Source organism: Schistocerca cancellata, chromosome 1, assembly GCF_023864275.1.
Source record: "Schistocerca cancellata isolate TAMUIC-IGC-003103 chromosome 1, iqSchCanc2.1, whole genome shotgun sequence".
NCBI lineage: Eukaryota > Metazoa > Arthropoda > Insecta > Orthoptera > Acrididae > Schistocerca > Schistocerca cancellata.
In genome coordinates, this window is record NC_064626.1 from 1,119,813,368 (window position 1) to 1,119,828,107 (window position 14,740).

Here is a 14,740-nt window from a genome sequence, read left to right on the forward strand (position 1 = left end):
TGTGAGTACCGGGCGTGAGTCGTGCTTCGGTAGCTCAGATGGTAGAGCACTTGCCCGCGAAAGGCAAAGGTCCCGAGTTCGAGTCTCGGTCGGGCACACAGTTTTAATCTGCCAGGAAGTTTCATATCAGCGCACACTCCGCTGCAGAGTGAAAATCTCATTCTGGAAACATCCCCCAGGCTGTGGCTAAGCCATGTCTCCGCAATATCCTTTCTTTCAGGAGTGCTAGTTCTGCAAGTTTCGCAGGAGAGCTTCTGTAAAGTTTGGAAGGTAGGAGACGAGATACTGGCAGAAGTAAAGCTGTGAGTACCGGGCGTGAGTCGTGCTTCGGTAGCTCAGATGGTAGAGCACTTGCCCGCGAAAGGCAAAGGTCCCGAGTTCGAGTCTCGGTCGGGCACACAGTTTTAATCTGCCAGGAAGTTTCATATCAGCGCACACTCCGCTGCAGAGTGAAAATCTCATTCTGTCACTTGCTGATAAAGCTGCCTCACACGAACTCACGGCCAGATTCCTTCACAGTGATCACTCAATATCTGACGCTGTTTAAGCCTCGTATATACCTTACTAGTCTTGGGAACAACTGTATCACAAACATCACTAATGCACTCTGGCGGCCGTCCTGTCTAACACAGAGAATAGTATTAATTACACTGCCAGAAAACGAAATTAGTACACCTTGAAAGACGAGACAGATTTTGATCCGATGACAGCATATCCCACCTAGGTGTTGTGATAATGGTTTCAACATCGTCCGCCAGCAGATAGCTTAGTGGCACAGCTAGCAGAGTCTAGCCATATGAGTCTACTCTCTAATAGGCAACGCTCACAGAGAGAAGGCTCAGTCCGATGCAGACGTGTGTAGCAAGCTGGCAACGATGCCACGGAGATTTAATCGTGCTTCCTACAGCCAACTGAGCGAGCTCGAAAGAGGTGACATTGTGGTCTCTCGAGTGGCTGGACTGCCCTTTTGGAGAATTCTCACACAAGTTGGACGTGCTGCGTCAGTTGTGCAACGATGCTGATTTCAGTGACACGTGAAAATTCTCTTATCCATAGACGTGGTTCTGGACGTTCATGCAGCACAGACGCCCGTCAGAATCGTCGCATTGTAAGGGCATCAGTGGCAGATCGTACAGCTATGACAGCACAGATAAGAGGAGTGAGCACAGAGCCGGCCGGTGTGGCCGTGCGGTTCTAGGCGCTTCAGTCTGAAACCGCATGACCGCTACGGTCGCAGGTTCGAATCCTGCCTCCGGCATGGATGTGTGTGATGTCCTTAGGTTAGTTAGGTTTAATTAGTTCCAAGCTCTAGGCGACTGATGACCTCAGAAGTTAAGTCGCATAGTGTTCAGTGCCATTTGAGCCAAGTGAGCACAGACGTGTCAACACGAACCGCCGCAATCCGTTATTAGCACTTCGATTACGCTCACTCACACCTCTAGCCCGTCTCTGAGTCACACCACAGCATCAACGTGCTCGGCTCGACTGGTGCCGTCAGAGAGCCCCGTGGTCTTCAACGGTGAATGCAGATTCTGCCTGCACACAGATGATGGTCGTTTGCGCATACGACACAGACCTGATCTCGCATAGTGCTTTCGTCCAAGGCCTCAGGTCTGGGATGCGGTAAGCTACAATTCTCGTTCACCTTTGGTGTTTTTGGATGGCATGCTAACCAGCGCTCAGTACGTGCAGAATGTTGTTCGACTCGGTCATTTGCCATTCCTGCAACATGAAGGCGATGTGTTGTTCCAATGGGATAAGCTCTCCCTCACACTGTCCGTGAAACTCAGCTGCTCTGCTAGACGTCCAGCAAATTCTGTGGCCAGCACCAGGGAAGACGAATGGAATATTCCAGAATTTGAAACACGAACAGCTGCTAGCATGAGTTTCATAGAAGTAGATACCTTAGGTGTTGCGAAGCAACTCAAATCGCTTGATACGGGCAAGCCTTCAGGTCCAGATTGTATACCGATTAGGTTCCTTTCAGATTACGCTGATACAATAGCTCCCTACTTAGCAAACATGTACAACCGCTCGCTCACCGATAGATCTGTACCTACAGATTGGAAAATTACGCAGGTCGCACCATTGTTTAAGAAGGGTAGTAGGAGTAATCCATCGAACTACAGACCTATATCATTGACGTCGGTTTGCAGTAGGGTTTTGGAGCATATACTGTATTCAAACATTATGAATCACCTCGAAGGGAACGATCTATTGATACGCAATCTGCATGGTTTCAGAAAACATCGTTCTTGTTAAACGCAGCTAGCTCTTTATTCGCACGAAGTAATGGCCGCTATCGGCAGGGAATCTCAAGTTGATTCCGTATTTCTAGATTTCCGGAAAGCTTTTGACACCGTTCCTCACAAGCGACTTCTAATCAAGCTGCGGGACTATGGGGTATCGTCTCAATTGTGCGACTAGATTCGTGATTTCCTGTCAGGAAGGTCGTAGTTCGTAGTAATAGACGGCAAATCATCGAGTAAAACTGAAGTGATATCAAGTGTTCCTCAGGGAAGCGTACTGGGACCTCTGCTGTTCCTGATTTATATAAATGACCTGGGTGACAATCTGAGCAGTTCTCTTAGGTTGTTCGCAGATGATGCTGTAATTTACCGTCTAGTAAGGTCATCCGAAGACCAGTATCAGTTGCAAAGCGATTTAGAAAAGATTGCTGAATGGTGTGGCAGGTGGCAGTTGACGCTAAATAACGAAAAGTGTGAGGTGATCCACATGAGTTCCAAAAGAAATCCGTTGGAATTTGATTACTCGATAAATAGTACAATTCTCGAGGCTGTCAATTCAACTAAATACCTTGGGTGTTAAAATTACGAACAACTTCAGTTGGAAAGACAACATAGATAATATTGTGGGGAAGGCGAGCCAAAGGTTGAGTTTCATTGGTAGGACACTTAGAAGATGCAACAAGTCCACTAAAGAGACAGCTTACACTACACTCGTTCGTCCTGTCTTAGAATATTGCTGCGCGGTGTGGGATCCTTACCAGGTGGGATTGACGGAGGACATCGAAAGGGTGCAAGAAAAGGGCAACTCGATTTGTATTATCACGTAATAGCGGAGAGAGTGTGACATATGATACGCGAGTTGGGATGGAAGTCATTAAAGCAAAGACGTTTTTCTTCGCGGCGAGATCTATTTACGAAGTTTCAGTCACCAACTTTCTCTTCCGAATGTGAAAATATTTTGTTGAGCCCAACTTACATAGGTAGGAATGATCATCAAAATAAAATAAGAGAAGTCAGAGCTCGAACAGAAAGGTTTAGGTGTTCGTTTTTCCCACGCGCTGTTCGGGAGTGGAATGGTAGAGAGATAGTATGATTGTGGTTCTATGAACCCTCTGCCAAGCACTTAAATGTGAATTGCAGAGTAATCATGTTGATGTAGATGCAGATGTAGATCTCCGATCGCACACATGTGGCATATGACTCGTGTGACTCGTCAACATACTGCTCTTAACAGAACTGTGTGAACAGGTCGAGCAGGCGTGGAATAACATATCCCAGGACAATATTCGCCATATGTGCGATAGACTGGATGCCAGAATCAGTGGCCGCATTGCCGCCCATGGAGCCTACACCACATAATAAAATGGGTCGTTCAGCACGGGTCGATAAATGGTGCCTCATAACCGCTTGTGATATTCATCTGTGAATGTAATCATTTTATGTACACCATACGCATTGTTGCAGCATTAAATATTGAGTGAATTGGAAACCTCTAAATGGGTATACAATTTTTTCCGGCAGTTATTTACGTTAATGTTAAAACTTCAACAATACTACAAAAATACCGGATATTACAACAAAAAAACAATAGAGGTAAAAGTTATCTTCTACCATTACGAAACTATAAAACCTTTAAGCAGCTATCTAGCCACTACTACAAGGGTCATTCGATAAGTAATGCAACACATTCTAAATCTTAAACATTTCTTAAATCTTAAACATTTCTTTCTGAAAGCAGGTTGGTTTTATTCAGGATTAAAAAAAAATTGGTTGAAATGGCTCTGAGTTCTATGGGACTTAACATCTGAGGTCATCAGTCCCCTAGACTTAGAACTAGTTAAACCTAACTAACCGAAGGACAGCAGACACAAACATGCCCGAGGCAGGATTCGAACTTGTGACCGTAGCAGCAGCGCGGTTCCGGACTGAAGCACCTAGAACCGCTCGGCCACAAAGGCCGGCTCAGGATTCCAGTACACCGTATTATTCTTCGTTGTTTCGGCTCCAAAACCCTATTTTTCAACATAATATCCGTTGAAAGTGATAGTCTTACGGTACCACATTGGGAGGGCCAGTATGCTCAAATGCTACCCCTCTACTGGTCGATGTCGGAACCAATGTCTTGCTACATCAGTGACCTCCACATCATCCACGTACTGCTCCCCGCAGAATGCATGCTTCATGGAAGTCCGAGGTTGCGAGATCCGGGCTGTGGGTAGATGAGGAAGAACACTCCAATGAAGTTTTGTGAGCTCCTCTCGTGTGCTGGCTTGTGAGCCTTTGGGTTGTCTTGGAGAAGAAATTCGTTTGCATTTTTGTGTCGACGAACACTCTGAAGTCCGCCCGCTACAACATTGCAGGAATCACAGCTGTGCGCGGCCGGCCGCCATGCGGGAAATCGCACTGGTATGCACGAGCTTTAACAGACGCCTCGCACAACGACTCGCTGTGCTTTTGTTCACTGCCAGGTCTCCGTAAACATTCTGCAAACGCCTGTGAATATCTGCGATGTTCTGGTTTTTCGACAATACAAACTCTATGACAGCCCTCTGCTTGGAACGCCCCTTACAGACGCCACTTTGAGATCTAAGTGTAGCGCCGCCACATTTCGGAACTTAATGAAACTATGGGGACTGAAGCGGAAATATTCCACAATGTCGCATAACAAATACCACATTTTTGAGCCGAAATTATCCGAGAAAAAGATGTGTTGCATTACCTACTGAACACCCCTCGTACTACATTACTGGCCGTTAAAAATGCTACACCAAGAAGAAATGCAGATGATAAACGAGTATTCATTGGACAAATATATTATACTAGAACTGACATGTGATTACATTTTCACGCAAATTGGGTGCATAGATCCTGAGAAATCTGTACCCAGAACAACCACCTCTGGCCGTAATAACAGCCTTGATACGCCTGGGCATTGAGTCAAACAGAACTTGGATGGCGTGTACAGGTACAGCTGCCCATGCACCTTCAACACGATACTACAGTTCATCAATAATAGTGACTGGCGTATTGTGACGAGCCAGTTGCTCGGCCACCATTGACAAGACATTTTCAGTTGGTGAGAGATCTGGAGAATGTGCTGGTTAGGACAGCAGTCGAACATTTTCTGTATCCAGAAACGCCCGCAACATGCGATCGTGCATTATCCTGCTGAAATATAGGGTTTCGCAGGGATCGAATGAAGGGTAGAGCCACTAGTCGTAACACATCGGAAATGTAACGTCCACTGTTCAGAGTGCCATCACTGCGAACAAGAGGTGACCGAGACGTGTAACCAATGGCACCCCATACCATCACGCCGGGTGATACACCAGTATGGCGATGACGAATACATCCTTCCAATGTGCGTTCACTACGATGTCGCCAAACACGGATGCGACCATCATGATGCTGTAAACAGAACCTGGATTCATCCGAAAAAATGACGTTTTGCCATTCGTGCACTCGGGTTCGTCGTTGAGTACACCATCGCAGGCGCTCCTGTCTGTGATGCAGCGTCGAGGGTAACCGCAGCCGTGGTCTCCGATCTGATAGTCCATGCTGCTGCAAACGTCGTCGAACTCTTCGTGCAGATGGATGTTGTCTTGCAAAGGTCCCCATCTGTTGACTCAGGGATCGAGACGTGGCTGCACGATCCGTTACAGCCACGCGGATAAGGTGCCTGTCATCTCGACTGTTAGTGGTACGAGGCCGTTGGGATCCAGCACGGCGTTCCGTATTACCCTCCTGAACCCACCGATTCCATATTCTGCTAACAGTCATTGGATCTCGACCAGCGCGAGCAGCAATGTCGCGATACGGTAAACCGCAATCGCGATAGGCTACAATCCGATCTTTATCAAAGTCGGAAACGTGATGGTACGCATTTCTCTCTCCTTACACGAGGCATCACAACAACGTTTCACCAGGCAACGCCGGTCAACTGCTGTTTGTGTATGAGAAATCGGTTGGAAACTTTCCTCATGTCAGGACGTTGTAGGTGACGCCACCGGCGCCAACATTGTGTGAATGCTCTGAAAAGCTAATCATTTGCATATCACAGCATCTTCTTCCTGTCGGTTAAATTTCGCGTCTGTAGCACGTCATCTTCGTGGTGTAGCAATTTTAATGCCCAGTAGTGTATGTTTGGTACTACAGATTCTATGAATAAAATCGCCACAGTTCTGTTAATGTTCATTTATTAGACTACATATTAGGTTGGTGCATAAATTCGTAGCGTTCTTGTTTCGTATATTGTTATTTCGGTTACTGAGGGTTTATGTATGGATTGTCATTTTTTATTTATAGTTCACTGTTACTGTTCGAATTTACATTTTGCCTTTTATCATTAGGAGATAGCGCGTGGAACTGCGGACGCTAGAAAATGATGGTCTAAGTGGAGAAATCGGAACATTTCCGAGTTCAATATAAGGGCGGCAGCAGCGGAGACCGCTAGAAACATTTGTGTCGTGTATGGAGACAATGCAATTGGACAGAGCACGGCAAGAAAATGGTTTTTCTTGTTTTAAGGAGGATCGTTTTGACGTTAGTGGCTCTCCAAATTCAAGAAGATTTTCAGTATTTGATGAATTCGTTTAAACGCATTAATCCACGATGATCCGCGTGAGTGTACTCGAGAAATGGCAAATGTCGTGAAGTGTGATCATTCCAACAGCGTACGACATTTGCATACAATGGGGAAGGTTCAAACATCGGGTGTATGGGTACAGCACGATCTAAGCCAACACCGCAAAAATCAGCTGGTGACACTGTTTGGTCGTTGATAATTGACTCTTGAACAACACCTGTATCGTTACTGGTGACGAGAAATGGTGTCTTTATGCTAATGTAAGGAAAAGAAAGGAATGGTTGAGACCAAACAAAGCAGCATCTGCCAGTACAAAACCCTGCGCGCATCCACAAAAGGATATGTTATACTCCTGTTGGAACAGCGACGGTGTGGTGAACTACGAATCGCTTCCCCGAGGTGTAACCATCACTGCTGAATATTATCGTCAACAACTGAGAGGTCTTGCAGCCACAATCCAAGAACAACCACCAGGGAGACTGCGTCGAGTGATGCTAGTCACTATAACTCCCGCCCGTATTCTGCTAGATTGACAAGGAACACTATACAGGAGTTGGGAGGGAAGACATCACCCACCCAACTTATTCAACTGATTTGCGCCCTCACCTTTTCACCTTCTCCGCTCTCTATCGAACAACCTTAAGGAACTTCCTTTCCGGGTGGACGTGAGCTCCGAACATGTCTCGAAGGGTACTTCGCCTGAGGGCCACGTTATTTGTACAGTCGCGGAATCGAAAAGTTTCCCCAGCGTTGGCAGACTGCTGTAAATAGTGAAAGAGAATATATTATTGACGACTGAAGTCTCTGTTATGATTATCTGTTGCGTTTACTCTACTTTTGAACGTATGCACCAACCCAGTATAAGCTCTAGATCGTTGTATCCGCTACTGGACCCGTCCTCGCACTACTTACACCTCTGTCAACTATCATTGCTGTATTCTTAGGGCATACTGCAGGTCGTCAGCTGCATTTCCGCTGTGACAGTCGATTCCGCGATTCACTGTAACGTCTTAGAATCCACGCTTCCGTAATCACTTGCGCTTACGCGATTGAAAGTCTTGGAAACCCTTTTATTCAGTAGTCACCAACCTCAGGCGCGTTCTCTCCATACCGAGCGCGGTAGCGCAGTAGTTAGCACACTGGAATCGCATTCGCTTCAAATCCGCGTCCGGCCATCCTGGTTTAGGTTTTCCGTGATTCCCATAAATCGCTTGAGCCAAATGCCGGGATGGTTCCTTTCAAAGGGTTCGGCCGATTGCCTTCTCCGTCTTTTCCTAATCTAAGTATGTGCTCCGTCTCCAATGACCTCGTTGTCACCGGGACGTTAAACACTAATATCCTCCTCTTTCTCTCCATCTGTACAGTACAGTACTGTCGTATGGTCTAATGCTTTCGTGAAGTCGCCCTTGGCTTTACTGGAGGCTGCAAGTGCAGTATAGCCCAAGACACACTTGGTCTAATTGTTGCACAGTGCTGCTTCTACACTGAAGTGCCAAAGAAACTGGTATAGGCATGCGTATTCAATACAGAGATGTGTAAACAGACAGAATACTACACTGCGGTTGGCAACGCCTACATAACACAACAAGTGTCTGACGTAGTTGTTAGATCGATTACTGCTGCTACAATAGCAGGTTATCAAGATTGAAGTGAGTTTGAACGTGGTGTTACAGTCGGCGCATGAGCGATGGGACACATGTCCAAGGTAGAAGTGGGGATTTCCAGTATGACCGTTTCACGAGTGTACTGTGAATATCAGGAACCCGGTAAAACATCAAATTTTCGACGTCGCTGCAGCCGAAGAAAGGTCCTGCAAGAACGGGACCAACGACGACTGAAGAGACTCGTTCAACGTGACATAAGTGAACCCTTCCGCAGATCGCTGCAGATTTCAATTCCGGGCCATCAACAAGTGCCAGCGTGCGAACCATTCAACGAAACATCATCGATATGGGCTTTCGGAGCCGAAGGGCACTTGCGTATCCTTGATGACTGCACGACACCAAGCTTTACGCCTCGCGTGGGCCCGTCAACACCGACATTGGACTGTTGATGACTGGAAAACTGTTGTCTGGTCGGACGTGTCTCATTTCAAATTGTATCGAGCAGATGGACGTGTACGGGTATGAAGACAACCTAATGAATCTATGGACCTTGCAGGTCAGCAAGGGCTGTTCAAGCTGGTGGAGGCTCTGTAATGGTGTGCGGCGTGTGTAGGTGGAGTGATATGGGACCCCTGATACGTCTAGATACGACTCTGACAGGTGACACGTACGTAAGCATCCTGTTTGACCACCTGCATCCATTCATGTCCACTGTGCATTCCGATGGACTTGGGCAATTCCAGCAGGACAATGCGAAACCTCAAACATCCAGAATTCAGGAACACTCTTCTGAGTTTAAATACTTCTGCTGGCCACCAAACGTACCAGACATGAACATTATCGATCATATCTGGGATGCCTTGCAACGTGCTGTTTGGAAGAGATGTCCACCCCTTCGCATTCTTACTGATCTATGGACAGCCCTGTAGGATTCATGGCGTCAGTTCCCTCCAGCACTACTCGAGACATTAGTCAAGTCCGTGCCACGCCGTGGTGCGGCACTTCTGCGTGCTTGCGGGGACCCTACACGTTATCAGGCAGGTGTACCAGTTTCGTTGGCTCTTCAGTCTATTATGTGTATGTAATGTGCCTGTACAGTCCACAGAGTGCTGCAGCTGGCTTCGCTGCTGCTGTGTCCGCAGCGCTGCAGACGACGGAGGAGCAGCGGTTCTCGTGGTACGACGAGGCGCGGCCGGTGGGCTTCTACGGCAGGCCGCAGGCCGCGTCGCAGCTGCTGCCGCAGTACGAGGTCGTGCTGACGCACTGCCCCGCCGCCTTCACCACCCCACACGTCTCCGGTACGTGCCCACTGTCACAGCCGCTCTACTAACTGTACCAAGTGACTGGTTATACAGGGTGTTCAAAAGGATTCACCCGATTTCGCAGGGCTACAATATCTTCCTTCATGAAGATAAAGACTTGAGGTAAATTTTATGTGACCCATAGGACTACAAAATTTCAAAAGCACTATCTGATTTTACACAGATATATCTATACACTCAAGCACATACAACCGAGGGGCGATTTTAAAATTTCCTTTGAGAATCAAAGATTCCATTCATCTTCCACAAATCTTTAATGTTCTGCACTGGACGTTTATTATGCATTAAGATGATTCTCAGACTCGTCTCATTCTTTTGCAGCATGTCCGGTATTACTGCAATCTTTCACAAAACCTCCAAAAAAAAAAAAAATACAAAAAAGCTGCATACCGACAGAACAGGTGACCTTGGAAGATTATTTTTTGCATGTCTATTCTTGTGATCGATGGCCATTGGTACTTCGGCTGTTCAATTACATAACAAAATAAATCACCTGCTGCTGTGGTGTTGATGTCATGTTATTATATGGCAACCAGTTTCAGTGACTCAGTACACCATTTTCAGGCCTAAACTCAAGCTGAGGGTGTAACCTCCCCCTCACTTATCGACCTTAATGACAGTGAAAAATTAAACCGCGTGCACCTAATGGAAATTTGGGAAAAGCAATCGTCACCGAAGTTAATCTGTCGGTAAAGAGGGAGGAAAGGGTTACATCTAAATGAAAGGAAAAATGCTAATGAAACAGGTGGAAATTAATTTTGAAAAGGGGTAAAGTTAATAAAGAAAGTAAATGTGCGGCCGTTACGTTAACAATTAACTAGCGGTAATTAGATATTTGAGATTTGGGGGAAATTACGGTCGCCAGTCCTAAAGACAATTACTATAGTAACTGAAAAAGAAAGGTTATTACACATATAATTAGCACTAGAAGCGTGGCAACTGAAGGTTGACACGTGCAGTGTGAAAACTGAAAGTTTGTCAGAAGTAATAAATTTCGCTACACCCTGACTTAATTTAGCAGAAGAATTAATAAAACCGGAAAATCGAAAGTTAATTTAGTGACTGAAGTTAATAGTGAGCTTTCTTTCTGAAGCACATCGAAATTCAGTAAAATACGGTTAGTCTTGGACTACCTCAACAATCATTTCAAAAGCTACTTGAATCTACGCAATTTAGAAATAAGGGATTTAACTTTGAACTTGAATTAAATGATTCTGAACAATTAACAGTAGTAAAATTTAGTACGTACCAAGCTTAGCTGCAGTCACAGGTAAGCTAAAATACGGTAACAAAACTCGCACTCTTAATTTGTGCTTGTGTAATCTGAATATTGTAGCCAGCTATGAATACCTTAACTGAACTTTGAAATTAAAGCAGTGAAATCGAATGATGCTGGCGTTTGAATTTCAACGACACTCGGGTTCATTTCGGAAAAGGAAGGGACCCTGCTTGGTAATGCAATTGGGACAATGAGCAACAAACGTTCATGCTAAGTTGCTGTAATTTTGTGATGCAACAATTTTAAAAGTTTGAAAAGCTGAGGTCTGCCATACAGTTCTAAAACTTTACGTGCTTCCAGTCTTCCTTGTTGGCTGATTGAAGGTTTGAAGCCGTCAATCGAGGAGGTGGCGACAGTCACTCATTGTCGGCCGTCGCTGTTGCTGAAGGTGGATGTTGGCGCGCCTTCTTCTCGACACGGTCACCAGACGAAACGGGCTCTTGATGTGCGCCAGCTATTGCTTCCCGTCCGCGACACCATGTCCGAAACTATCATCGCAAGTCGAGCGCAATTACATTCTGCCAAACCCCGAAAGCGCGGCAACTCGCGGGAGCTTCACACAACACACCTGCTCCACTGCACCACCCTAGCCAGATTCCACCTGCTCAGCCCGCGCTCCACGCGGCAGAGTTACCACTACCAAAGATCCTAAACACTTTCGTTCTCCACACGACCTATCGATGTATTCGTTCGCATAGTATAGTTTTCCCTAGGCCAAACCCAGTGTATAAATACAAATAATATTCACAAAACAAACCAATTATACAGCGACATAAATGCATATATATATATATATATATATATATATATATATACAAATAGTAAAACAATTACAATATACAAAGACACAGAAATGTTATATCTTCAGGTAACAAAATAAGGAAAAAATTTGCAGTGCAATAGATGGAAATAGGAGGATACGCATTTCCAGCGTTACAAGGGGATGAGCTACGATCATATATACGATCACATCAGTGGCCAACATTTATAAACTGTCCTCCTTAGAAGACTGTGACAGTGATGTTGGTCTGCTACCATCAACTACTCCGGTGGTAAGCAAGTGAGCGGGTAGCTGAGGCAGGGACGTACAAGCAGTCCAGATTTCCTTGCGTATTTGCAGGGGAGGCCCGTTTCCTGTACTTTTTATGTTAGTGGATTTCCTATTTATCGCGACAGGCAAGGGACAAGTTACCTCCAACCTTCTGTAGTTATTCAATCCAAAAATGTATTTATAAGAGGACGAGCAATCCGACCCGGCTTCGCAGCGGTAGCATTGTCTACGGCCAGACGACTTGACCGGCGTAGTGCGCCACGAAAAACGTTAAGCAGGTGAAAATCTTCTCTTTCGTGTAACTTAAGCGGTGTAAGTAGCGCACGCCAGGAAAGTTATTTGGAGGCATGAATGGTATGTGTTCCACAAAGAATTGGCGTTTGGAGTGACAACTCAGAGAAGTGATTGCAGCATATCGTGAGGTATGTAGTAAGTTTACAACCAATGCAAATATTATATGCGAATCATCGGTGGATGTGTGTGAGTGATTCAATATGTACCGAAATCTGACTGGCGTGGCACATATAAAAGAAAAAATAAGAAAAACCAGTCACGATCTACATGTTTGACTCATGTTACAGAAATCCTCTTGTGAAGCTTAGAGCGTATATGATAACTTGTTGAGTCTCATTGCCACACTTCGTTGTCGTGAACTCTTTGTGGCGGATTTCTTCGCCATGCCACTCTAAGAATAATCACGTCCACATGTGTGACTGAGAAAGCTGAAATCTGAGTCATCTGCTGCGCTGTTGAAAGAACGTATTGTGCGTAAACAAAACAAAGTTGCTGAAGTTATTCAGGTGCTGTTACACTAGTACTTTTCTTGAAGCACAAAAAATAAAACACGACATGTCTAGGATTAGCATGTTTTTTCGCTATGCAATTTTTCTCAAACGATTGCAGGGAAACTATTGGTTAAAAATATTTGATTATTTCAAATGTAAGTCTCACATCACAGCCTGATGATGTCGTTATTTTTCCGTTATTGGTCATATTGCAACGTGCGCGCGTAGCACACGATACTCATTAAAGCCTGTACTATGGTAAGTTGACGGGCTTCACCTTATGAGAAAGGATTTTCGTATAGATATTGACCGCGTCTACCTGAATGGAGGCAAATCAGACTTACACCCACTCTGTAATAACAATGATACGTCAAGTAAGTCCGAAATGCAACTACACGTTAGGATGGACAAAAAGCAGCACAGCAGATGCTACCAATTTGTTAATAATACGGTCGCCAGCCTAATTAGGCATTAACTGAGTTTCTTCCCTGTACAAGTTGATGTACGTTCATGCAAAACAACACGTAGTAACACTGCATAATATGGTAAATTTTAGAACCAGAAAATCTATTGAACTGATAATTTCACTTTCTGTACTGATATGGATGAACCATAAATACATAACACTACACTATAATGTTTACTACAAAACTTCGTACTGTCTATTAATCTGATTAAAATAGGGCATAGGTTACCCTAGAAATAGCACTTTCGAATCACACACACAATGTCAATTTTAATAAAGATAAAACACTGATAAATTTTGGTTTTTATATTGACTTTAACTTTGCTGGTCAAATTAATTTAGAACACTTCAGAATTCAAATGAATAAAAAAAAGGGGGGGACCCTGAAACTGTTATGATCACTGTATTAAAAAATTTGATTACTGAAATCATTATGTGCTCAAGATTTCCAATATATGAGTTACTACTCTTTTCATCTTATTTCCTGCTCATTTAAATATCTGTCACGAAATAATTAACTTCATTACTAAATCAATATCAAAATTATCTTCCAACTTTGTCAGACCTCCGTTATTCATTAACTAGTTCATTAACAAGACAGTTCTTTAAACATCATTCTAACATCTGCAGGTAATTATTATTAACACAAACTTTAATTATTCATCTCGGGACACTCGGATTGCACAACACGTGGAAGGGACCCTATTTAGGTTAGTTATGAGGATAATTAAATGATAGGACAGTTCTGGTAAAATTTAAGTTGTTATTAAACAGTATGGAACAAAAGTAACACTGGTCCACACGAATACAGTACGAAAAGTTTCAACCTGTTCGTATCGATGCGGCGGTTGGCGGGCGGTGAGATGGCGAGGCACAGATCACACATACAATCACAGCTATGGCTCTTGATGTATCGGCACTTTAATTCTTCTTAGCGTCGCAATGCTTTCCATTTAGTGCCTATGGAATTTTGCCATGCTGTATGGGCGTAGGAACGGCATATCCGAGGCTCAATGAAACTGCGTCTTCCAGGAGAAAAAATGGCTCTGAGCACTATGGGACTCAACATCTTAGATCATAAGTCCCCTAGAACTTAGAACTACTTAAACCTAACTAACCTGAGGACATCACACACACCCATGCCCGAGGCAAGAATCGAACCTGCGACCGTAGCAGTCCCGCGGTTCCGGACTGCAGCGCCAGAACCGCTAGACCACCGCGGCCGGCTTTCCAGGAGAGCCTCCTCGCTCCAGAACGTGTTGCTCAGACCAATGCCCAACTCCGACTACGACTGCTGAGCCCGTTGTGCCGTACAGCGCCCGTGTGCATTTTCCCGCGCTCGCATGCCATCCACCTTTTACCGCTCCCTTACAGACAGGGTATTCACCCGAGGTTTTGC

The 14,740-nt window shown here is 44.9% G+C and overlaps 1 protein-coding gene across 1 annotated transcript in view; it reads left to right on the forward strand.

The window, feature by feature from the left end:
- Nucleotides 1-9,522: 9,522 nt before the first annotated feature.
- The window catches only part of LOC126132938 (gamma-aminobutyric acid receptor subunit delta-like), a 57,217-nt gene continuing 51,999 nt past the window's right edge, over nucleotides 9,523-14,740 (forward strand). Inside the window, exon 1 of the mRNA XM_049915183.1 lies at nucleotides 9,523-9,736. Coding sequence (XP_049771140.1) covers nucleotides 9,523-9,736 — 214 coding nt within the window. The remainder of the gene's footprint in view (nucleotides 9,737-14,740) is intronic.